The sequence below is a fragment of the Poecile atricapillus genome, chromosome 2 (assembly GCF_030490865.1).
Source record: "Poecile atricapillus isolate bPoeAtr1 chromosome 2, bPoeAtr1.hap1, whole genome shotgun sequence".
Lineage (NCBI taxonomy): Eukaryota > Metazoa > Chordata > Aves > Passeriformes > Paridae > Poecile > Poecile atricapillus.
In genome coordinates, this window is record NC_081250.1 from 126934200 (window position 1) to 126956978 (window position 22779).

General features: G+C 39.2%; 1 protein-coding gene across 4 annotated transcripts; it reads left to right on the forward strand.

Annotated features, from left to right (window-relative positions):
- The first annotated feature begins 251 nt into the window (after positions 1 to 251).
- LOC131576236 (carbonic anhydrase 13-like) lies at positions 252 to 21247 on the forward strand. 4 transcript variants are annotated; one of them, XM_058832702.1, is made up of 8 exons: positions 252 to 440; positions 7418 to 7615; positions 9328 to 9363; positions 11310 to 11428; positions 14720 to 14815; positions 15972 to 16034; positions 16871 to 17026; positions 19149 to 21247. In XM_058832702.1, the coding sequence occupies exons 1-8, from the start codon at positions 410 to 412 to the stop codon at positions 19260 to 19262; spliced, it is 813 nt and encodes a 270-aa protein (XP_058688685.1). In that variant the 5' UTR covers positions 252 to 409; the 3' UTR covers positions 19263 to 21247. The 4 variants fall into 4 exon arrangements, with proteins under 4 accessions (XP_058688685.1, XP_058688687.1, XP_058688686.1 ...); XM_058832703.1 differs by lacking the exon at positions 9328 to 9363 and having other exon boundaries at positions 302 to 440; XM_058832704.1 differs by lacking the exons at positions 7418 to 7615; positions 9328 to 9363.
- The last annotated feature ends 1532 nt before the right edge of the window (positions 21248 to 22779 follow it).

Sequence of the window (22779 nt, forward strand, 5' to 3'; positions counted from 1 at the left end):
CACATGGCTTAACTTTCGGGAGGGGCGGGGGTGACCCCAGGAATGGACACTGCCCTCTTTCCCTGCCGCACAACTCGTGCTCTGGCGGGACGGGGGCTGGTGAAGCCACCTTCCCTCTATTGGAGCGGGCCCTTGAGAGATGGCACTGCCTGCCCCGGGCCACCCCGACGGTGCTGGGGGGAGGCTGTGGAGAGCCTGTCTGACGAAGGGCTTGAGGCGACAACAGGCACGGACGGGCCGGGCGGCCGGAGCGCTGCAGGTCTCCTTATCAGCGCCCGAGGATCGGGGCGTCGCCGCCCGCCGCCTTCAAATCGGGCACAGCCGCCTCTCCCGCCCCAGCCCGTCCCATCCCGTGCTGTCCCGTCCCATCCCGTGCTGTCCCGTCCCGTGGCGGCAGGAGAGCAGAGCCATGCTGCACTGGGGATACGACGAGCACAACGGTAGGGAACGGCGGCCAGCGGGCTCCCGCGGGCAGCGCTGCCCTTCGCCGGGCTCGGCAGCTCCCGCGCCCTCGGGAGGGCTGGATGAGCTGAAACGCTTTTGCAGCGTGAGAGCGAGCGGGTTTTTGTCTCGGCATTCTGCAAGGCAGGCGGCTGAGAGGTGTCCGTGGGTGCAGGCATCGCCTGCAGGGTCGCGTCGGGCTCCGGGTCGGGTCTGAGCGTTCCCGGTTGGGATTTCGTTCTCTCCTTTAGCTGAACAGTTGTGTGCGCTGATCGAGTACGTGGCTGACAGCTGCACTGATCGGAACTGCTGTACCAGCAGTGCTTTTCTGATTCCAGCTGTGTTCTGCTTCTGCTACACGGTGGGAATTCCTAGTTACTTAACTGGGCTATTTAAATGTATAACTATGCATCTAAGAGGAGATGCCTTTGGATTTCAGTTGTTCCGTGGTTTCCTTCATCTTGTCAGTCTTTGAAGTCCCAAGATGGGCTCATCAGCAAGCTTAAAGACTTTGCTCTGTTTTGCATCTTCAGTCATGCAAACGCTGCTCCAGTGTGCAGACGGTCTCACAAGTCATGCAAGTAGGAATGAAAGTGGTTTTTGTAAATTGTAGGCTCAACTGTGATAAAATGCATGAAATATCTTACATTGTCTGTACACAGAGAAATTAAACGCCGTGACAGTAAAGGAGACAGCTATATATTTGCATATACATTTTATAGGCATTCTTTAATGCCTATAAGAACATGCTTTGTGTATATTATTACTTAGACTTTGGAATACTGTTTGTGCAAGTACTACCTTTCCTTCCTGGCCCTCTTGTTCCTTCTTTTCTGGATGTATGTACTTTTCCTGAAAAACAGGGTGGTGGTGGATCACAGAGATGTTGCAATGATTGGGTGTGTTATCTGCTGTTGTGCAGTCTACCCTACCCCTCCCCTGAAGACGTAAATGGGTCTTGTTTTTCTAAATTTTTTCTCCATACATTTCTATGCTTTGAGCTTCACCTGCACTGTCCAGATAAGAAGCCCACTTTCCCTCCCTTATCCTATCTCTTCTTGTTTGCTATTCTCAACTTCTAGAGAGGGGAGGCCACCAGAATTTCTACTGGGGTGGCCCTGGACCTTGCTTGAGGCCCCATCTCTCCTATATAACTCTTAATTATTGCCTGCCTGGTAACATATCTGAGATAGAGCTTGTCTTTCACCCCTTTCTTGGAGCCCCACAGCAGCTATGGGGTGGATAGTTCCTCATCAGTCCATCCCCTACACCACACCTTTCACAGGAGATTTGAGGAGGGAGGCATGGAAATCAAACACTTCTGTGCTCTTTTTTGGCATCAGTTTTATTTCTCAGCTTTTTCTTTTACTGTATTTATTGTACTTATTTTGCTTCTTTTTATTGTTTGATTGTGTAGTGGGTGAAGGGAATTGCTCTGATTCTTGAAAAATTTTGTTGGCCTTCATGGCCCTGAAAACAGTTTCTTTGAAACTAAGATTACCTTTTACAATTGAGACAGAAATAAAGTGAAATTAATTAAATCTGATGCAGTTATATTGTATGGTTGACTGCCTGAAGAGTTGAAAAGGCATCTGTGTTCACTCTGAGTTCTGCATTTGTTACTTGCAACAGACACATCATCATGTGCTTAAAGTAAACTAGCAAATATTAAAGCATACATGTCTGCATTTACGGAATATCCATGTTTAAGGACACAGGCTCATTGTTAGGTACAGAATTTAAAGTTTTGGGGATTGACCCTGACTGGACACCAGGTGCCCACCAAAGCCACTTGTATCACTCCCCTCCTCAGCTAGACAGGGGAAAGAAAATAGACTGAAAAGCTTAGGGGTTAAGATAAAGACAGGGAGAGAGATCACTCATGAGTTACTTTCACAAACAAAAACCAACTCGGGGAAGTTAGTTTTATTTGTTGCTTATCAAATCAGAGTAAGGTAACAATAAAATAAAATCTTTAAAACACCTTCCCTCCAACTATCCCTTTATCCCAGGCCCAATTTTGCTCCTGATTTTCTCTATTTCCTCTCCTGCAGCATCTGCGGTCCGTTCATCACGTGTTATCTCTGTCTCTCCTTTCTCTTCAGTGGGAGGATTTCTCACACTCTGCCCTTGCTCTAGCCTGGGGTCCCTCCCATGGAGACAGCCCTCCATGAATTTCTCCAGTGTGAGTGCTTCCCACAGGCTGCAGTTTTTCACAGACTGCTCCAGCATGGATTCCCGAAGGGTACCAAGTCCTGCCAGCAAACCTGCTCTAGCTTGGGCTTTCCTTGGGGTCCTGCCAGCAGCCTGTTCCAGTGTAGGCTGTCCATGAGGTCACAGCTTCCTTCAAGAACATCCACCTTCTCCAGTTGTGACCCTCCATGGGCTGCAGGTCGATCTCTGCTTCACTGTGAACCTCCATGCAGGGCACACCTGCCTCACCATGGTCTTCACTATGGTGCAGAGAATCTCTCCTCTGGCTCCTGGAGCATGTCCTCCCCTTCCTCTTGGTGTCTGCAGAGCTGTTTCTCTCACGTATTCTCACTCCTCTCTTTTGGCTGCTGTTACACAGGAACTTTTTCCCTGTCTTAAATCTGTTATCCCAGAGGTGCTAGCACTGTCCCTGGTGGTCCCAGCCTTGTCCAGCAGTGGATCCATCCTGGAGCCAGCTGGCACTGGCCCTACTGGACATGGGGAAAGCTTCAGCAGCTTCTCACAGAAGCCACACCTGCAGCCTCCCTGCTACCAGTCTCTTGTCACACAAACCTAGTGCAGAAGTTCTCAGTTACTTTGATGCACATATTTCTGAAATGCATGAAGGAATTATTTTATTTCTGTGAAAACCCTGGCCTTTGCTTTCTTGCCGCTTTTCTTATGTCACAGTTTTGATGTTGCTTATCTGTAGAGGCATAATACTGAAATCTTGAAAACTTGCTTCAGTGTGGCATCATGCATGCTTTTCACTGCTGCTTAAGGTTCCTGTCAGGACAGGAATGTTCTCACCCCTTGAATCGTTTTTCATTTAAAAGGGAATTGCTTTAGTTAAAAGGCAAATCACAGAATTAGTAAGGTTGGAAGGGACCTCAGTGGGAAATCAATTGCCTTCAGTTTACTATTTGTTTAATGAAATATGTGGTAATTATTTACATGTATTGTTTTTTACTGCAAAAATTTCTCTTGATCTAGTTACTACTGTAATGCTGAGACATTTTATAAATAAAAGGGATATTAATTCATAGAATAATTTACATTGAAAAGGATCTTTAAGATACTTCAGTTGAGCCATAACTCCTTATACATTTTTTCTTTCTGAGAATAACTACATCATTTCAATATCTGCTTTAAAAAAGGTGCTTAATTTTATCCATCATGAATTTTTAATTTATTTTGTTTGAGCTCATCTTACTGTAGCCTAATATGCAATCAAATTACTTGCAAATCTGTGTTTATAAATTTAAGCTCTGTGTGTTTGATAAACTAGGCAATAGATTATTTTAAGAAATTAAGAATGTGATCCTGTCAAGGTTGGATGATATTAAAATAATGAATTTTCTGTATATAATAACAAACTGTGGAAAAAAACCCAAAAACAACCCAAATCCTTTTTCACCTGTACATGCTCCATTTATGCATGCATAGAGACTCACTGGAACCCAACTGTATCCTGTAGTGTCTTGTTTGTCTCAGGTTAACCTGTTGATGAAATTGGTGATCTTTAGCTTCAGCTGGATCAAGATGCAACACTGTGAGGTGCTATAGTGAGTTCTGTTTCCTGCTAAATTCCTAACTGCCTTCATTCTGAGATTTGTTTCATGAAATGGCTGTGTGCAATGCTGGTGAGTGGTATGTGCAGCAATAGTCTGACCTAAAAGTGTCAGGCAATTCATTGCCTGTGATAATGCTGTGTGCAAAATAAAGGCATGAAATCTTCAGAGCAGATGGTTCATTTTTTTGTCATAAATCTCAGTCACAATAGCTTTGATTGTTAAGAGCTACTAGAAAATTGCCTCTAGCAAGAGAACATTTTCCCAACAGCAGGAGAGGATTTCATAAGTTCAAAAATAGGTATATTAATCACTTTCATTCAGTAAAGGAAAAAATGAAGGTAGGTGAATTAATGAGTTATACTCCCTGGATATGTCTTAAAGTGCATATTTAGAAAACTGAAGTGTACATTATTTTAATATGGAAGCATCTAATTCAGATCTGAATTCAGAAGAAATTTTCACCTTGGAAATCCCACTGACTTAAATCTGATCGTATGACATGCATTTGAGCATCTCTTTCAACAATGACTTTTTTTACAACAGTCATATACAGGTTTGCACTGGGCTAGAGTCTGTAGAAATTAATCGAGTCACATTAATTGTCACATTAATTTGCTGGAGTGGCAAATGCATGATAATTGTACTAGATTGCTGGTAGATTACCTAGTAAGGAATACTTCTTGATATAACCTATTGGTACAAAATGAGCTGAAGTTTCTTGATATTTTGTTATATATTTTGGAAGGTCAGATGTCTGGTAGTTTCTTTACCAGTACGTGTTTAGTCACCATAGCAAAACAGTATTTTGGTCATCTGAGCCAAGAACAAATGCCAAACCAGTAGTAATAATGTCTTTTTACAACTGAATATTACTGTTAAACAATTAGACAGTGACAGAATCACAGCCTTGGGTCCTCTTTTTGACAACTTTGTATTATTTCTGAATGCAAGTCATCCATATTATATAAATCAAATAACTATGGTTATTTCTGAGTCAGAGCAATAGGAGACCAAGTAGTTAAGCGCATAAATGTATTTTTGCCTTTTATCAGTTAAGGAGTATTAGAAATATTAAAATTAGGCAATAATTAATTATTAAAATAAGCAATAAGCTTATTCTAAGCATTCCAAATCATGGTAGTGAGGTATAAATTATGGAGTGATGCTCCTTACAAATAAAATCTTGTGTTGCATCCCTAACTACAGGGTAGTAGGATCTAAACACAATTAAAATTATATTCTAAACTGTATGTAATTAGAATATTGAATAGCTTTGTGACTGTTCATGAACTGAGAAGAATTAAGTTTAAACAGTTTTATGTTTGAAACCAGTAGGATTTTTATCTTCTGCCTTAGAATCCATTTCTTTATTGAGTTTAGTTAATGGAGTAATTAATTTTTAACAAATCAAGACTGAAGGCTTTTGTCTTTGTTCTGGGGCTTAAGTCTTAGGTCATTCTTTACAAGCTTTTCCCACTTCTGTTCTTCAGTGCTGCTCAGAGGAGAATCATTCTCTGCCCAGGTGCTGTGCAAGCTGCAGCACCCTGGCACTGTGGGCGCTTCCTCCCTGATTTACTGCAGGGCTGCATGGGTGCTTTTAGCACCTGTGAGTTTCTGAGCTCTGTCCACTTCTATTGAAGTCAAGGAAAAAAAAATATCTCTAACAGCTTCTGATGTTAGGCTATTAACCACTGCATCATATGTTTTCATCCTTTTTTGTTGTCATTTTTATATAAGTGCTAAGCCATCCAGAAAGACCCAAACCAAATTTTTACACTGAGGTCAGTTATCTTCAGTATAGGGAGTTAGTTATGAGGATTTCCGGTGATGCAGATTTTATTGGACCAGGTTCTGATGCTCATATTAAGTTTTTCTTATATCCAGTCTCTCAATTGATTTATTATGCTTCTTACTCATTATAAGCCTGGAGGAAAAACAAGTGCTGTGCTCTTCTTAATACTGAAAGATCCTTTGCCCTGCAGATTTTCACCTTTTACCCTTGTCTTTTTCCTTTCTTCTTTCCCCTTGTTTTCCCCTCCTTTCCATCCTAAACCTTGTTTTCTGTCTTTATAGAATATATTCCTCAGGCAACTTATTGTTCATATTTTTCTTTACCCTCTTATCCAAATATGATTAAACAATGGCACATATATTCTTATTGTAAATTATAGGGAACTCTCTGATGTTTAGTAGGTAACAACAGATAACTCACACATCTTAACAATGAAGATTTTCTTACTACTTTAGGATGTCATTTTCTATTTTCTCATATCCATATTATTGATTTATTAGCTTTTCAGGTGACGTTTGGCTTAGTCTGTTTGGAGAGAGGACGGTTGAGATGACTAGTGTTGATTAGCTTCTTTAGTCCTATAATTTCCACCAAAATCTGGTGAATGGTGCTGCATCTCATCTCTACTCTCATCAGTTGAAGGCAGTAGAAGTCCAAACCTCACGCAGGCATCATCATGAGTGTTCCTCTTTGATTTTTTCAGTGCTACACTAGTGTGTGTGTAGGTGTGCCTGTGTGTATGGACACTTCATGATTAGAGGGTGACAGTCTCTCCTTCTTGTGACAGCTGGTGTGCACAGCTGGTGGGCTGGGAGGAGGTGATCAGAGCTGCATCAGTGTTTAGATTCCAGACACTGCCATCAGGCTCCAGGAGCCACTCAGCATTTTCTGACATCATCAATTGCCTTTTTTTAACATCTCCCCATCCCATTCAGAGTGATCAGTGGAAGATGTGTTCTCAGGTCTTTTGCAGCAACTGACTAAGGCATAAAAAATATTTTAATGCAGGGATTTGCATGGAAAAGAGGTAATCCTTAAAAGACACAATGAGCCATGACATTAGGCAAAAATGGTATGCCAAAAATTTATTGGGACATAGTGCCTGTTGGATACAGGATGCCTGATTTGAATGAGCATTTGTTGTAGGTGTCTTGTGCATAGCTGTGTCATACCTGAGAATAATTAAGTACATGCTGCATGTGGCCTTGTTTAAAGGTGCATGCAAGGTACATGAAGGGGTCCTGAGAAATGCTATTGCAATGTGATGCAGCAAAAGTAGCTGGATATTTTAATCTGTGTTTTTCCTGATGCATCCTTTTTGAATTTAAAAGATGCAGATGATGACAATTCAAGCAGAGTTTTCTTTCATAAGAATGAGGATGCTGTCAGAAATTTAGACTTCTCCAATCCATTGTAGGGCCTGCCCACTGGAAGGAGGTTTTTCCTGTTGCTAATGGAGACCGTCAGTCACCCATCGACATCAAAACTGAGGAAACCAAGTATGATCCCTCCCTCCGTCCTCTAAATCCCAGTTATGATCCAGCTTCTGCTAAAATCATCCTTAACAACGGGCACTCCACCAGTGTGGAGTTTGATGACACCGTCAACAAATCAGGTTTGTTCCTTTACTCTTGCACTGTAACTTCCTCCACCAATTCCTAAATAGAATGCCTGCAGCCTGGGCACATCTCATTGCTGGGTATGAACTCCTTATAAACAGTAAGGCTTTGCTGTTCTGGATGAGAGATTCCTTTTTCCCTCTCTTTCTGCATGATACAGTGTGGGAACATATTTGGACACAAATTCAAGGTTGTGTTTCTCAGAAAGTGCTGGGATTCCCTACTCACAGGAGTGGTTTGATCCACCCCCAACAGCTGGAGAGTGCCAGCCCCTTGTCTGAACAGTGTTGTGTACAATTTTTCAAATGCTGCTGTCTCTCTCTCTCACTGCAGATGAATCCTTTATGTCTCATTACAGGTTCATTCCAACCGATCGCTCAAATCTCTAACCTGAATTTAGCTGCAGGTTTGGTTATATGTTTTTCCCCTTTTGGCAACCTCAGACTCCTTATGTCAAGTAAGAGCCAATATGGAACAAGTGAAATAGATCCCAAGTAATCCCTTTTCTTCTCTGAAAAGTATTATTGCCCCAGTCTTTTCCACGGGTATGTAGCTTCCCTTTTTGCAAACAATAATTCTTATTTAGAAGTTCTCTGGTTTATCATAATCTTTGTAATGTTAGTGCCTTCATCTGTGAAACCTTCTCTTGGATTTTGGGCAAGCCAGCATGCCTCCCCTTGAAGCTGTAGGAGTGCAGAATCTTCAAGCAATAAAATCATTTTGTGGCTGTGTGAGGCTTAGCTGAGGATCCAAGACCATATGATGCTTTCACAAGCATCAAAGCCTGAGCAACACTAATTTTTGATGACCCATTAGTCCTGAGAACTTACTAGTGGCAATAGGGAGAGACATAGATGGAGACACCGTCATGTTTTTGTTTCCTGAACAGTCTTAGTTTTAAACTTTCTGTCAATATTGGATGTTGCATGAAAGCCACCAGCTGACCATCAATGATCGGTCTGACCTTGTGTCAGATGCCATGGAACTTCCCAGAATTAATTCCTGCTTCGAGCCTAGTAGATGCTGGTGAACTAAAGCACATCTCTTAGAAAAATATACACTTGATTTCAAATTTTCCAGCGATGGTGAACCTACCACAACCTTTGGTAAGTTGTTCTAATTGTTAATTACCCTCACAGTTTAAAAGAAAAACAGGTAATGAATGTGAATACACTGAGAACCTCTTCCACTCTCTTAAATCCATCCATGAAGTGACAGGGCCTGAACACAGTGTTTCTCTAGGCTTCCCCTGGTACTAAAGCAACAGTAACGTGATCCTCCTCTTACTGCTTTCCTCAGGCCATATCTCCAAGGATATAGTTCATATCATGGCAAAGCACTGACAGATTTTGATCAGATAATTAATAGATGGAATCCCCAGTGTCCTTCAGTAGACTCCATGTCTTCTGTGCATGGACCAGATTCTTCAGTCTGCAACCATGAACTGAGTAATTCACTATTTTCCGTGATATTTGTCACTGACAAACTTTATCAGTGTTGTTTTTGTTTTCTTTCAGGTCATTGTTCAAAAAATACTGAATTTTCTAGGGCCCAAATTTGGCTTCTGGGGCACCTCTGTGAAGTAAGAACTCCTGCCATGTGTTGGTTTCATGAAAAAAAAATCAAATTAATTGGTACTAAATACATTAGCATCTTCTAATGCACTATTAACTGACTCCCATATGAACTATTTCCTCACTTTGGTCAGCATTGGAACTGGGCTGTCAAGTCTGTAACTGTTTGTGTAAGTTTGTTTATGCTTTTCGGTACCACATTAACTCCATTCTTTGAAATTATTCTATTGATCTTCCAGCATTTTGCAAAATTCGAGATAACTGATATTTGCCTTAAAAACTTTTGACTACCCTCTTCCTTAATTATTGATTAAGGTTATGAATGAAAGGGTTTTACCATCACTGTGTGATGGTAAATAAATAAATAAATCAACAGGCCATTTCCCACATTTTTCAGTATAAGAATTTCATGCTGGTGCATTTCTACATAATACTTTTTTCTCAGCCAGTTTGAACACCGATCCTTACACTTTTCTAGGATCATTTACATCCAAGTTTACAGTCCTTAAAAGAAGGAATATAAAAGTGCCAGTGCCCCATCTCCTCTGTTTGCTAAGTTTATAGGCTGTGTAAATGCATGTTCTTGAGTTGAAGCTTTAAGGAAGTTAAATATTTTTTCCCAGAATAAACAGTCTCAGTTTCTTTTCATAATCCAAGCTACTTGTGTTAGGAAATAGGCAACTTAAAAATTCTTCTTTCATCTTTATTTGGTGTATTTTGTTCCTAAGAAAGTTTAGGTTTTGGACTAAACCTAGAAGAGAGAAAAAAATACTATTGTCATCCCTACTGCTCTTAATTTTAAAAATGTCTGGTTAAATCTCCCCTTATTTCCCCTTAAAATTTCTATAATGAGACAGTAAACTATTCCAGACTGATTCCCAAACACTCAGAGGACATATGGAGCTGGGCGAGTGGAGTGATTTGTTTTGCTGTGAATAAGGAATCTTTCTGAGTGTAATTCATATTCAAAGAGATATTTTGATTCCAAGTCTGACAAGAAAATTACCAGCACTTGCTAAGGCAAAATAATGAAAAGCCCACCCATATGCACGCTATTTTGAACAGAATTAGAACAGAAGAGAATATAAATAAAAAGAATAGAATAGAGTAGACTCTTTCAGTTGGAAGGGACCTGCAGCGATCATCTTGTCCAACTGCCTGAGCAGTTCAGGGCTAGCCAAAAGTTAAAGCATATTGTTAAGGGCATTGTCCAAATGCTTCCTAAACTCTGATAAGCCTGAGGCTTTGGCAACCTCTCTAGGAAGCTTGTCCCAATGTTTGACCACCATCATGGTAAAGAAATGCTTCCTAGAATCCAATTTACATCTTCCCTGGGACAGCTTTAAGCCTTATCCCTGAGTCCTGTCACTGGATACTTGAGAGAAGAGACCAGAAGCTCCCTCTCTGCTTCCCCTCCTCTGAAGTAGAGAGCAGTGAAGACACCCCTCAGCCTCCTTTTCTCCAAACTAGACAAACCCAAAGTACGTAGCTGCTCCTCATAGGGCATGCTTTCCAGCCCTGGCTAATTGTCAGTAATAGTGCAGTTGTACAATGCATATGTAGCATTGGCTTAATTTTATTTATGTTAATATAAGCTCCTTTCCCTCAGACTTCAATCTGATATAACTGGATCTAGTTTCAAATAAAGGAAAGAGCCCTGAAAATTTAAGCTCTGACTATTTTCCCCCAGATTTCAAAGAGGAAAATAAATACTCCTGACACCATATTTTTATGATCCTGTTCCTTATTTATAAAACGTCTATTTTGAGCTTAATTTCTTAGTGATTCTTTTGAATATAATCAAGAGCGGAAACCCTAGAGTGTTGTAAAATAGAAGTATTTTCCCATTTTCTGAGAAATATCCAACATTGACAATAACAGCATATCATATAGTGGTCCATAACCCACTAACCTGCCCCTAAATGCAATTTTCATAGTCATATCCTCAACAGGTGAGGGTTTCTGTAGTACTTCCAAGAAATGGGAAACCGTCTGAGACAACTTATGAGCAGGAGCAGAGGAGTGTCCAAAGACTGAAGTCTGGTGTGAGGTTAGAGGATGCGGGTAGAGTCTCCTGTTCTCTCAGTGAAGTCTTTTCCTCTGCTTGGGTTTCCAGTGCTGACTGGGGGGCCGCTCAGTGGGACCTACAGGCTGCGCCAGATTCACTTCCACTGGGGATCCAATGATGAGGCTGGCTCTGAGCACACGGTGGATGGGATGAAGTATGCAGCAGAGGTAAGGCTTTACATGGAGTCATCTGTACCTATAAGTTTGTGGCTAGTTTTCCATTGCAAGAATGATGTTGCCCTTCCTCTTCCTGCTTTTCATCTTCCCCTCATTTTATCAAAAGACAAGCGGTCTTCCTGAAGTGTTGCATGTTTGGTCCTTTCTCAAAGGAGAACCTCTTTGAAAGCTTTGGAGAGGATTAAAAAAGGACTACAGAAGACAAGAGCTTGATAAGAGCAAGACTTAATGTTCAAGAGTTATTTTAAACTTTTTCTTTCATTGTTTCTTCCCTGGAGAACATTTTCAAAGTCATCTTCAATGACAAACCACAGAATTAGTGGATTTGGGGCCTATATAGTGTAAAGTTTTTGTAAAGACATAGTAGTGTTACATTTTGTGGTGCACTTAACAAAGTGGTGGTTATGACTTTGAGAACCATGCTTTAATATCTGTGGGATGCCTGCTGTCTGTGGGGTGGCTGCTGTCTGTGGGGTACTGCGCTTCAGTGGAGGTGGTGTGTCACAGGGAGAAGTGCACCATCTACTCTGGCATGGAGCATTCACTCCTGCTCTGTCTCCTTTGGATTCGAGTAATCTGCAGGAGAAAGCTCTCAGTATGAGATTCTTCTTTGCAAATGGAGTAACATGGAATATTTTCAGGAGATTGAGATCTTTAAAAACATATGATTCAGACAGTTCAGAGTTCTCTGGGGTTAAAAAAGTAAAAAGTGTAAAAATAAATGGACAAATAAAGGGCATAATACTACAGAAGGAAAATATGTAATGTATGCACTGTGGTGTGATCAAATTTTACTGGAAATGCTATAAGAGATACTGGTCAGGAAAAAAAAATCGGTTTTCTAACACTTATGGGGAAAAGTGACATTTGCAGTGTTTAAAGGCTTATGTTTTCCACAGGAACCAGGTGAGATGGAATATAAAGAATTAATAGAGGTGCTTTAAAACCATTAAGTACCAAACCCAAATTTCTAGCTGAGAAAATAATGTTTCCCATCTAAGAAACCAAATGGAAGGAGAAAATATCTCTGAATTTCTAGCCAGTCTAAAAGCCTTTCTGTTACCTGTTGGTTGGGTAACCCTCCACAAGAAGCTCTCTAGATGTCACTTTGGCTTTGGGATAAGAAACTCAGAATTTAAATCAAGGCTTCTGAATAATGTTCACACAAAAGAAAATACCTCAGAAGGAGACATGAAGATGGTTTCAGTGCTCGCCTTTGAAAGGAAGATGTGCAAGGTTTCAAGAAAAAGCATCAACTGAATTGCAGAAAGAATTAATGTACAGGTAAAGAAGACTGCAAGGTTTGGCTCTTAAGCCTACCAGGAAGCAGAAGGGATCCATGGCTCCATTCTCTGTGACAACATACTGTCTGATCAAGGTCTCTTCACAAGCTGCAGTGACACAGTGGTGGTAAGACAGGATATATTCCTTAGAGAGAAGTCACAAGCCATTGAGAACGGGTCTGTACCCAAAAGTGTTTCACACTCTGTTTGGGGGTTTTGGTTTTGGGAGGGTTACCTTATTGGGTTTTTTTTGGCAAAGCTATGAGGGAGTGGGAATGAGCTTTTAGTAGCTGTGGGAATTTTCCTTTTTGTTCTTTGTTGGGTTGTTTTTGGTGTTTTGTTTTTTTTTTAAATCCACAATAAAATTAATTTCTGACTGAGGGTATCTGTTTCCTTTTTGTGTATGTAAAAATGTTATAGTTTAAAAGTTGTTCAACATAGGTTCTGTGAATTTATAATAGGGAGCAGTGCAGACACTATGAGCCCCAGGATATTAATGCACTTGAGAAAGGTTTAGTGGACTATATTCTCCTCCTCGTTTAACGTATAATACTCTTAGCAACTTTCCTTCAAGGATTTCTAAAGCTGTGAGCCAGCATGCATGTCATCATGGTTGTGCCTGAATTATTATTGACAACAGTGGGATTCCTTACTTGCAAGTAATGTGTCAGCACTTCAGAGCCCAAATGCTTAACAAACATTGATATCAAGTAAGACCAAGGAAGAGTTCTATTTTGTAGATATAGAAAATTGAAAGAGGTTAAGCAGGGAATGATATTTAGAATAAAAATCTTCATACTTCTAGAACCCTATTTCAACCATGCAGCTATGTTGCTTCACACAGAAATCCTTAAAAGCAGGTTTCAGCTTTCCCAAATTATTCTTACTTGTCTTATAGGTGCTGTATTCCAAAAGGAAGCCTTATTTTTCATGGGTTCATCCCAGTTAAGTCATTCAATGAGTTGCTTTTCAGCATTCTTGAAGTTCAACATCTGAAAAGATGGTCACCGATTTTAGAAAAGCCAATCTCGCACCCTACTTCTGAGCACCTTTAACTAAAAACTGTGTAATAAGATTTACTAATCCATTGAGGATTTCTGAAAGTAATTAATGTTTGTGAAGTACTTAAAGTTCTGTTAGAGGATGCTCTCTCCAGTTTGGTAGTCAGACCATTGCTCAAGGCTGGAACAACCTGGCACTTCCTGGGAACCAGGAGCTCCTATCATGAATTGTGGTCAGAAATTAGGAAACCTGATTTAACAGGAGGTACTTAAGTGGCATGGAAATAGACATCACAGGCTTTTCCTCTTCCCTCCTGGCTGGGTAGTGTCTTTAAACTTCTTAAGCAAATATGACAGGACACTTCCAGAATAATGCATGCTGGAAATGCAAGTGTTCAAAATTGAGATAATCAAGCTGCTTGGAAGGGCATCATTACTGGTAGTCATAGAAAATAACATTTGAAAAGTGTCAAAAATGAAATGCTGATGTTCCCCTAAGCTAAACAAGGGAAAAGGGGTCAGTGAAAGTTTAGTGTGTATTTGCCTGTTTTCTAGCTATTTATGTGGATGATTAATGTTGCTGAAAGCTTGATTAAAGAAAAAGAGGAGTAAAATATGAATGACATCCTCATGAATTTCAATCACTTTTTAAAATTAGCTGTACTAAAAATGGATTTAAAACCTCTAGTTATATAACCATTGGATTTTTTTGTCTTAACTTCTCAGTTCAAAATCTGGGGACCCAACAGCAATTGGACAGGCACTGTGGTGCACTGATTTCTGGTAAATTTTTAATAATCTCAGACACTGAGAATGCTTTTGTCATTTGTGTGAACTACATATTTACTGATTTCATGAAATATCTGCATTTAGAACACTGAATGATTCTTCATACAAAAGAATGAAATAAATTTTCAAACCCAGTAAAGTTGTAATATTCATTTGCCACTACTTGAGTTCAGCAAGAGTTGATGCTGTCTGTGTCTCTTGCTTTTCAGCTTCATGTGGTCCATTGGAATGCAGAGAAGTATTCCAGTTTTGTTGAGGCAGCTTCTCAGTCAGATGGACTAGCAGTCATGGCTGTATTTCTGAAGGTAAGATGAGAATGGTTCAGCCCTCATAATAAATCTGCATTATAAGACTAAAGAGATAATGGTGATGGTTGGTGTAATTATTGCTAAAGATATTCTTATTTTAAAACTATTTACTTCTTAGTATTTAGTTGCCCATATAAAAAGCTGTGCTTCCTTTTAGAATAAAAATATCAGCTTAACAGATTTTCAAGACAGTCAAACTCTTCAGTTTGCCTAATCTGCAAGCCCATACAGCATTAGATGTGGAACTTAATTCAGTTGCCTCTGTTTGGATCCCAGTAACTTGTACTTGACTAGCATGTTCCTTTAGGGGGACAGCTTGATTTAAAGGTTTCTGTAATGGTTCTTCTGTAAAGCTTCTGTAAAGCTTCTTTCTCAACTGGCAATTTCTTCTGGAAAATAACAATTATTTTAAAATACAAAAACAGAAACTGGAGAATTTCTTAATAATTATTTTAGACCTTTTTGCCTTCTGTACCTGTTCTAAGATTAAATTCATGCAACAGCTTCACTGACTTCTGTATGAAGAAGATGGGGAATTCATACAGTCTATGGCAAAAGATAGGTCTTTGGTCAATTCTGTGGTTTCTGGCGGCTGACAAAGCTTCCAGAGAACAGCTAGTAGTGGTGCTGGCACAGTCAGAGAGCCATTCCATGCAGTAAAGAACTGCTTCAGCAATTCAGTAATTCTGTCTTTCCAGTTTGCATTACAATGACTCAAGGAAAATGGGATTTCAAGGAAAACTGGATTTCTTAGCACACAAATTCTGTTTGGAATGTTCTTACATAAGAACGATGTTTTCAATGTTATAAGCAGCTTAAATTTTGGATGTTAGTCTGTAACTTCTAATATCCCACATATTAAAACATGAAAGATAAATGGTTTCTATTCCCCTGTAGTGAAAAGTTTGTAATTCTTTTGTAGCTGAAATAATTACAATTAGTATCCAGAATTCGATCAGCAAGGGAGTGAATCTTCTTTATTACCAATATTATTTCTAAGCACCTGCTAGTCACAGGCTTGTACTCAAAAAGTGCATCAGATCTTACAGTCACTTCAGTTTTATAAAGCAGTTTCATTATGCATTTGCTTATCATTAATTTTTGTTGCTTTTCTCTGGAGCTCCAGTGTTTCTTTTTTCTTTGGTGTTAATAGATTGGCGAATGCAACCCTCAGCTGAACAAGATTACTGACCGCTTGGACACCATCAGAATTAAGGTGAACAATTGCTTCTGAAAGAATACTAGCCAATATTGGTGCTGGCTTGTGTCAGGGTTTTTTATTTTTTGAAATCTGGCTGCTACTCCCTGCACCTACATGTTTCCTTATCCCTAGCGATGGATACCTGATTTGAGAGAGTTTATGTGCATTCTGTTTAATTTGAAAACTAGACAAAAAATAATTTTTACACGGTAGAAGATCAGAGGAGAAAGCTCATTCCTCACAGAACCCAGTCTCTGATAAATCTGTTGCTATGGGGCTAGTAGCAGGGGAAAAACATACTTTATGGAACGGTGTAAAAAAGATGAGGGAAAGACTTCCTTCCCTGTTTTGCTGAGATACAGGGTGAGAAATAACCTTTCTGAGAGAAATCAGCCAGACTCAACATAATTTTTCAGACACACATCTCTGACTTGTCAGCCAGTACAGGGGGAACACGAAGTAACTCCTGGGAGGAGTGAGTGGGGAGGGAAGCAAGTGGCAGTAACCTATGGGCTAACTCTGCCAGCGCCACAGAGACCGTGTTGCAAGTCTAACATCTTCTGTCTTCTCCCCACAACTTCCATGTCATGGTCATCTGTAACTTTGGGGAGCCTGTGCTAACATGACACCTCTCATGGTGTCCTGCTGGCATTGAGGAAAGTCACAGCAAAGCTGTTACTGAGGTAAGACCTCATCTGAAGGGCAGTGATGAGGACCTCCTGTTATCACCCAGATGCTGCCAGCCCACCTGCTAGGAGAACAAGCTCTACCTCCTTTGGCATGATTTACCTTGGCCTCTTGCTTTTAAATAATATTGCCCTGGTATTTTATTTTCTTTTATTTATATCTAGGGAAAAAAAGCACTATTCACAAATTTTGATCCCAGCTGTCTGCTTCCCAAGTCCCTGGACTACTGGACGTACTTTGGCTCTCTCACTGTTCCACCTCTTCTTGAGAGCGTCATCTGGATTGTTCTGAGAGAACCCATAAGTGTTTGCTCTGAACAGGTATATTTGAATTTTTCACTGCTATAGAAATGTTGCTTTTGTAAGAATTGGAATTGCAAATGCCACCCAAAATTATGTTTTCTTGCAGACTTTTGCACTGCAGACCTTACAAGATTTTCAAAAGCCAAAATTTGTATATCAAATTTATTCTGATTAGTTGCCTTTCTTGCTGTAACAGCCATTTATTATTCATTTTTTTAAAAGAATCTGCATACTCTAAAAATTAATAAACAAAAATAATCCATAGGGAACTTAAAGGAAAAAAGAGTTCTGGTGATGCTTAGAAATTCTGGAATTCCAGTTGATTTAATTAGTTGTATATCCTGCTCAAACCTCATCTTTGGCATTTTTATCTGGCAGACAAGTAGTAGATTTCTTCTTGCATTCTAAATACATAAAACTTGATGAATTTACTATAATTTTGAAAAAGGAATACTATTGTAGTAAGTTGGTGTTGTGCTAGGCTGTTTTAAAAAAGCCGTGATTCAACATAAAAGAGTTTATTTACATTTCATGTTAGAGTTTCATCCTGTATCTTAACTTGGCAACAGTGACACCCAGCGGGCTGATCCTCTTGGGTGTAAAGTATTTCTGAGTAGAGACCACAAAATCAGCAGAAATGGTGACTTCAGTATTTCCTAAAAATGTTAAGACAGTTCCCTGAGTGTCTTTGTAAGGAAACCTCAAATTTGTTTGTAACTGATTTGAAGTCATTTAATTTGCTAAGTGTGTGTATTTTTCTCGTCTGTATCTCTTCCTCAATCTGGCTTTGTAAGACTCGCTGCAATGTGTATGGATCTAGGATGGAAAATTTGTGTTAAGGTATCAGCTTTCCAAAATCAAGCCATTTTTCAGGTTAAAAGCTTCTTATTTGGGCAAATCTATAATTAATACATTGTAAAATGTGAAGTGCTGTATATAAACAGCCACATGTAACAGGCTCAGAGAACATGGTGTGGGGAAGTGTCAAGTATATAGTGATCCTTAATTAGTCATTTTTTATAAACTTTTGCTACATCTTATGTATTAAAGTAGAAATTGCTATATTCTTATCAATAGAAACATTCACAAAGCAAAAGTGTTTCCAGTAATGTCCACATTGTGATTGATCAGTCAGCACTGTGACAGATATTGTTCTACCACTTAATTTTATTCCTTGAGTTTGTATTTCTTTAGGGCTTTAGAGTTTACTACTGAGTTTTTGTTGCAGTTTTCAGGACCAAAGAAATTAAAAATAACTTTCAAGTGTTTAGAAACTTACAGGACCCTGAATTACAAACATTAGCTTTGGAATGGGGTGAAGCAAGATAGCACTGACCTTTTCTTCTCTTAATGTCATTACAGTGCAGTTGCCATACAGCTAAATGCTCTATTATAATGGAGTGGTTTTTGTGCTGTCCTACCTTTGGTAACCTAGGAGGGAATTAAGGTGATATATAGAAGTAGTAACTATTGGAAATATTAGAAATTAAACAAAAAATTCTAAAACTTAGGTCAGAAATCAGCCTGAGATTTCCCAAGGCTTAGATATGGAGCTGTGATGGGATTTCTGCTGAGATCAGCATATGCTGAATTATTAATAAGTGCTTGTCCTGTGTCTTCACAAGGGAAGAATTTGTAATATCCCATGGTTGGAGTAAGTGCTAGTTGCAGAAGCGTTCTGTAGCACCACACCTGCAATTCCAGGTTAATTGTGAATAAACCCTTTGAAGAAGGAAACATATACAGAATGTTTGTATGATAAGAAACAAAATCTTATATTTTGGTGAAAAGCATTTCAGAATCTCCAAAATATGAAATCCAACTAAAAAAATATAACACACCCCCACCCACCCCCCAGTTTAGATCATGTTATAGAAGACAAAGTGTGAACAAAGGAAACAAGTAATCCTTACACACAGCTTCATGTTGACATGTATTTTGGGATATTTTCTCAGTAGTCATCCTTTTTCATTTACAAGGATAGAAATGGTGAAATTGCCATTCCCCTCATAACTTAATAAAATAGAGGTCTTTTCTTTCAGGTGGAAAAGAGGTGAAAAGTGGCTTTAATATTTACATGCTTTTTCATTAGTATTGATATGAGGGTTTATCTGCTGAACTATGTCTCTTTTGGTTACAGCTGGCCAAATTCCGCAGCCTCCTGAGCACTGCTGAGGATGAGGCTGCCTGCTGCTTGCTGAGAAACTTCCGGCCTCCCCAGCCTCTAAGGGGACGAGAAGTCAGAAGGAATTAAAGGAGTAAATCCAAAGTAGCCTCCCTCTGAAACCAAAGGCTGAATTCATTTTAATAGTTAATATACTTTGTGATTTTATTTTTTTTCTTTTCTTTTCTTTTTTTTAGGGTTTTTTTTTGTGAGTTGTTTTAACAAATAGCTGTTGTTTTATTAGTAGTTTACCATGCAGTCATTTCTCACAGGCAGGTATGTCCGGAGATGTCACAGGTTCATTGATGTTAACAGGTCTGACTGGGTTTGAGTGCATTGGCTTGGAAGCAGTGAGCCATCAGCATTGCCTGCACACAGGTCACTGCTAATCATAAGGGTCAAACGTGGTGAAGGAGTTGCCCAGATTTTGCCACCAAATTACTGAACAGGATCCCTGGTATTATTGACAGTACAGGATATTCTGGGCTTATTCTTCTGATCTCTAACATAATATTTAGCTTCTGTATCCACCTCACAATGCAGTTCTCAAGGAAAAAGTATTTCAAGGATGATGTAATTTCATTGCTGACTTTTGCAATACCATGCTTACTATCCTTCAGAAAGCAGCAATGACTAGCAACATTTAAGTAAAACAGATATTTACATGATCCTGTTATTCTGGCTGCTTCATAGCAGTAATCATCTACTGATTGATTTTTATTTTTTTTTAAAGCAAATAGTAAGGATTTTGTATATTGCAAGATCATGTCAGGTAGAATAGGTATTCCTAAATTTCACAATGTGACAAGATGAAATTGTCCTGAAACCTGAAAACTGCAAGGTGAAAGGGCATAGAGGAAGCTGTTTGTTCCTAAATCCAGTTTGTTGCATTGGCTGAAAAATAAGGGATTATTACACTATACCCATGTAGTGTCAGACTTCGTGACTTAAAATCAAGAGGCAGGGGTAGCTGTTGTTCCAGACTGTTGGACACTGCAGTGTGAACCATGTGCTGCTTGCCTCTCATGTCGCTGTGGAGCACAGTACTACCCAGGTCTAGAATGTCTCAAGGTGCTGGCTGATGTTCTGTTCTCATAGCTGAACTTCAGTGATTACACTTATATTCCAAGACCAAAGAGAATAGTCAGAGAGCCAAAGATATCGGAATCAAGTCAACATCTAATAAAAAGCTGAGCCCTCAATAGCAATATATTGAAATGTCTGGCTTTGAGTTGACTTGAGCCTGCGTTTCTCTCAGGAGCTTTTTTAATCTGAATATAATTGGGGTTTTTACACCAAATATTTTTATTACTGAACATTCCATAGGATGTAGCTTAGGATAGAATTAGATTTACTCTCAGCTAAGCTCTGAGAACTACATATTGAAACCCACTGATACCTGAAAGAGGCAGCTAGAGGTTTTACTGGCAGCAACTAACAGCAATCACTGTAGTGCTTTGGACAAATTCATCTTCCATGACTGCTCTCCTTGAATTCATTTTTAAGTAGGTTTTATATGCTCTGCCTTTTACCTCAATAGGTCATTTGAACTTAGATGAACAAACCTGAGGGAAGTCACAATCAGGATTGACTTTATATGCTGTTTTAGAACAATAAATTAGACACAGAGGTATATTTTATCTTAGTTTAAGATATGTGGACTTTTTTGTTTCCTCCTCCCCAGAATATAGCTATTATATCCTGCAAGGCCTACCAATGCCTTTTGAGTATTTTTTGAAGAAAAGATCACAAACAGACCATTGGAGAAATAAAAGGCATTTAGCGGCACTAAAAAGAAAAATGGGTGTGTTTTCACTCTTTTGAAAACTTAGGATTTGATCTCATATGTTTCCCTGTTATGTGAGTAGCTACAGAATGTGGAAAAAAATGTTTACAAGTTGCAAGAAGGATACAAACGATATGTTTGTCTCAGAAGAGAAAGGAATAAGGCTACTGCTTCATATCGTAAACAGAAGTTTTACATATTTCTTACATATTGTAAACTGTGGAGTTGATTCAACGCTTTTATATTTATAAGGATTTTATCAAAATAAAATATGGATTTTATGAACGTGTCTTGTATTTTCTATTGAAGAGCCTATAGAGAAGGCTGTACTTTTATAATTAATACCTGCAGCTTTCAGTTTGGAAAAATTGTCACCCATCATTTAAAGTCTGTCTTTGGGTAGTGTAGTATTAGGTATGCCTTTATGTTCCAAATAAAATATTTTTTGGCAGTGGTAAGACATGCAATCAATTCTGCAGTTTCTGATGGTGAATTTTTTAACTATTGACTATTTTCATAGTTATGCTAATAAGTGTTAGAAGTCATCGTTCAAATAATTCCCCTTTTGTGGAGACACCATGTTCTGTTAGATTGGCCTAGCTAAAGTGGTGTCCTCTGAAAAAGACTAGAAAAGCTCAGTTGCCTGAAATCCTTTGGAAGCAGCTTCTCAGGTTATCCATCCCCTACAACTGTAAAGTGAGAATTTAGACACAGTCTCAGCTCTGAGCACTTGGTTGCACCCTCAGTCACTAATTTCCTCTGTGCCTGAGCTACACTGACTCTCAGACTGTGTGCTCCCAGAGTCTCATCTCAAGTGTGAGCTCCACGTTGTCCTCTACAGCAACTGAGGCTGAAATATGTCACCACCCCCCCAGCCCCCTGCAGCTGCACGTCCCTTTGATCAACTCTTATCTCTGACACACTTGGAGCCTTTATATTAAGAAGAATGAAATGCTCAGTGACCAAAAAACCATAGAGTCTATTTGCTGGAAATAGTAGCTGTCAAGAATTGTGGACTGTTGGAAGGTTGATCACCCATAAACTTATTCTCAGAATTAAATAAACCAGAGCAGAGCCCTGGGGTCAGCTCTGCTGTTTTTGGCACAGGAGGTTAGCAGTCTGCTCTGCTATGCATATAGCATTTGCCATCATTCTCATGATGTTTTTAATGTTGCACATGTTTAACATCAGCTAGGAATATCCTTTATGTCAAATAAAAAGCCTGAGAAGTAGCAGTCTTCCCTTCTGGAGTACAGTGGGTTGAAGATACACCAGACATGTGTTTGATACCATACACCCATTTGCTATATACCTATGGTTTTTTTCTGGTTTAGAGATTTGTCTTTCAGTTGCTTCCAGACATGAACTAGGACCTAAAGGAATTCTAAGAATTAATTTGAAGGAAAAAAAAAAAAAAAACAAGTAGTCAATTAATAAATCTCAACTTCACAGAAAAAAAGTAGTGGAATATGGCATATGAATAAAATAACATAGATCAACATGTTATAGATTTTCTATAAACTTCATGGAAAAAAAAAAAATCTGGACTTAGATTCTTGTAGCTTTAAATAGGCAAGGGGCAGATTACAAGATAAATCTTCAGATGTTAAAACCTGCAAATAATTGAGAAACTTGGAGCACCTTCAGGTTGTAAGCTCAGCATGAATGTATGAATACCAGAGGAATCTTGCTCAAGAGATGCAGCTTCTTTCTTTTATTATCTATTAATTAGTCTAAAAAAGCATGGTGAAAATCTCCCTTATCACTCTGCTGCTAGATGGACTGCAACTAACTTTTGATCTAGCTGTTAGATTTTTTGTT

Coding starts and splice junctions, on each gene's coding strand:
- LOC131576236 (XM_058832702.1), top strand. CDS start 410: ATGCTGCACTGGGGATACGACGAGCACAACG. Junction 441..7,417: donor GGGATACGACGAGCACAACG/GTAGGGAACGGC, acceptor AATCCATTGTAG/GGCCTGCCCACTGGAAGGAG. Junction 16,035..16,870: donor TGGACACCATCAGAATTAAG/GTGAACAATTGC, acceptor ATTTATATCTAG/GGAAAAAAAGCACTATTCAC.